General features: G+C 39.1%; 1 protein-coding gene across 1 annotated transcript; it reads left to right on the top strand.

Annotated features, from left to right (window-relative positions):
- The first annotated feature begins 453 nt into the window (after positions 1-453).
- Positions 454-2,294, top strand: LOC139137872 (low affinity immunoglobulin epsilon Fc receptor-like). Its single transcript, XM_070706143.1, has 3 exons — positions 454-856; positions 1,383-1,462; positions 2,143-2,294. The coding sequence occupies exons 1-3, from the start codon at positions 462-464 to the stop codon at positions 2,169-2,171; spliced, it is 504 nt and encodes a 167-aa protein (XP_070562244.1). The 5' UTR covers positions 454-461; the 3' UTR covers positions 2,172-2,294.
- The last annotated feature ends 700 nt before the right edge of the window (positions 2,295-2,994 follow it).

Below are 2,994 nucleotides of genomic sequence, written 5' to 3'. Positions count from 1 at the left end.
ATTAAGGTATCAGCTACATGGTACGATAGTCAGTCTTTGCCTCTTATCACAAAATAGGTAATCGGCACGACGTATGCATTGTCTATGTTAGCTTATCAAATAATGCTCCAGCACTTCATATGACGAGTTTCTGATTATCAGATAGATAATGAATATAGGAAAGTAAACAACTGTACTCTGGAATACAATTCAGATTTATAATGAGAGCATATGAAGTTTCCTAATTTTTATATCAAGGCAGCCAAGGTGAATTATTTTATTTCAGAAAGCATCCTGTACTTTTTCTATTAGCCTCTTTACATGTGTGTGACTACACGACGGCTGTTTCCATAGTACATTTAACAGTTGTATGCAACAAAACGTGTGTGCATCAGAATGCATATTACTTCCCAACCATTACGCTTTCAAGCGTCGTATTATACTGCTATCACATTATTATGCTATTCACAGGCTCTATCACGATGGAAAACTGTGAAAAGGGAGATTGCGATTGTATGGTGTATGAAGTATACTGTGAACAAGACCCTGACGACCATCCATACCAACAGAAAGCAGCTGAGTTTTGCAGCACTCTTTCAGTACAGGCTGGTGGACCACCAGGTCGACTTGCAGCGTTACGTACTCGCGTTATCGACGATGCAATCAGAAACCACATCTTAAGTAATAACATGCATCAAAGCCCATGCATTAACAGATACGGCTTCTGGATCGGTCTTAGTGACAGCCTGACGGAGGGTGAATTCATCTGGAGTGATGGAGGAGCTCATTGCGACTTCGACTTCCGCAACTGGGCACCAGGCGAGCCAAACAACAACACAAAGAAAGACGTTTCGGGACAAGATTGCGTACAGCTTTGGTAAGAATACGCTCAAATTCAAACGAATGGTAAAAGCTATATTCAATGTTAAGACTTTCAATAACCGCATCAAAACAAGGCTTTCTTATATTAACCATTCTCACTGACGAATCTCGCTCAAAGCGATCGTTTGTTCACCGTTGTCCTTTCTATTCCCAACCGAGTATAAAATTCGGCATTCTTACGATTAAACCAAAAACAGTAGTATTTTATCCACCGAATCGTACTTAGGTATCTGCCCCATGGTATAATAGCCAAAGCCATATCTATTATTACTTATGCTAGATTTTTCAGCACAGTGTGGTTTTATATAATTGTAATACGATGAATTGCCCATTGTCACTGTTTCGCTTCCTGTCTGTGCCTCTATCAGTCTTTCTGTCTGTCTGTTTTTATGGTTGTTTGTTTGTCTGTCTTTGTCTATCTCTTTTTCTCATCTTTTTTATAAATTCTCTCTAGGTTTTGTATAAAACCTCGGGACAGAATTTACCGTTAAAAAGTGTGTCGTTTTTATAAATATCAACAGGTTCAGGGGCGCTCACAACGGTCTGTGGGACGATGAATACTGCGACTTCCGGCCAAAGGGCATTGTCTGTGAAATTCCAGGTAAGAACAAAATAACTGTGTCATTTATGTCATGTAATGTAAGCAATAGAGTAGATTCTATAAATCGTGACCGATTCAAAAATTCAGTTAAAGTTGTTTTAAAACTAGAAAATCGGAGTATTACAAGATATCATATGGTATGATACATTAAAAGAAGCCTATGTGCGATGGAAGGTATACAGTCACCTGTAATCTAAATATTCCCAGATATGGTCAAAGGGTCGTTTCTTGGTATTCAAAATTCCCATGGGAGGGCGCTGTTTTAAAAAGCGGCCACCCGCGTAAAATCTTTGAGTGGCTAGATTTTCTCTTTCCATGGTAACTGTAGAAAAATTGGAACCGGTGACAGTATACCAATAATCTTAAATCCTTGTCGGAAGACGCAATTTTAATTTTCTATCTGTCTTGGCTTTTAGACATCTGTGCTAAAAACATAAGTTAAAATTATCGCATTAAAGGTAGCAAAATACCCAAACCTCTTACAAACTGCTATTTTCAAAATAGATGGGAGTACGAGCTTACATTGACTCCTCGGGCATTTGCAACTTCCACAGATACAAGACATCACTAAAGAGTTTCTTATACATTAGTGGAAGCAATTTCTAAAATAGTTTTTAAGCAAAGCACACACACACATTCCGTATGTCTTAATCTTGGCCTTTTTTCTTTCTTCGTTTCAGACCCTCATTGCCATTCCTTGGGAGCGTAGAAACTGAACCGATCGTTTCGTACATAAAAGACAGGATACGTCCCGGCACTATCTGAGCTAGTGTCGATAATGAATCCTTCTTTGTCCCTTCACTGTAGCTAACTGAGAGATTATCGTCAAGTTGTGAAAGTCACTCTTAAATAAATCATTTTTTAAAGCAATAACGTCATCCTGCATGGTTTTATTTTGAAAATGGTAAGTCGGGAACTACAACAAAACGTATTTAAGAGTATATCCCTGCCAATAAAAGCTTTGTCAACGATAAAAATGCATCCTTGCCTAGAGTAGCAGATAATATATTTTGATCCCACTATCATTGTCTGAAAGAGGCTACAGTTTCCCTATTGATGGTATATTCGAAGACGGGTAACAACTTGTCCCCCTCTCAAATCGAAAATATCGATAAATTAATATGCACAATGATGCACTCTGAGAGGTGTTTCAATTTATTTTGCACCCAAAAAACAATTGCGTACCCCCTTCTTTCTCTTCATATTTTGAGCAACACCTCCTTCCCTCCCTTGTACATTTCGGTTTCTTTGAGTGACCGGGCACTTCATTGTCCAATATCGGAGAAAAGTCTACCAACTTGTGAAGGATTTCCATCGAATAATTGAGCCGCTAGGTGACTGTTTCATGGGAAAATGTCAAGAAGACGATCGTATGCAAGATTAGTAGAAATGATATTTCTCTGCAGATGACGGAAAGACTCAGCCGTTTTGAGCCGATCTTGCGTTGCTCGGACGGCCGTTTAAAGCCGATCGAATAGCGCCCGCAATAGACGGCTTGATATATAGTCTACTCTCGGGAAAAGGCTAGCTCG

The sequence above is a fragment of the Ptychodera flava genome, chromosome 8 (assembly GCF_041260155.1).
Source record: "Ptychodera flava strain L36383 chromosome 8, AS_Pfla_20210202, whole genome shotgun sequence".
NCBI classification, from domain to species: Eukaryota; Metazoa; Hemichordata; class Enteropneusta; family Ptychoderidae; genus Ptychodera; species Ptychodera flava.
The sequence above is the reverse complement of the archived record's forward strand: the minus strand, read 5'-3'. Positions and strand labels throughout refer to the sequence as shown.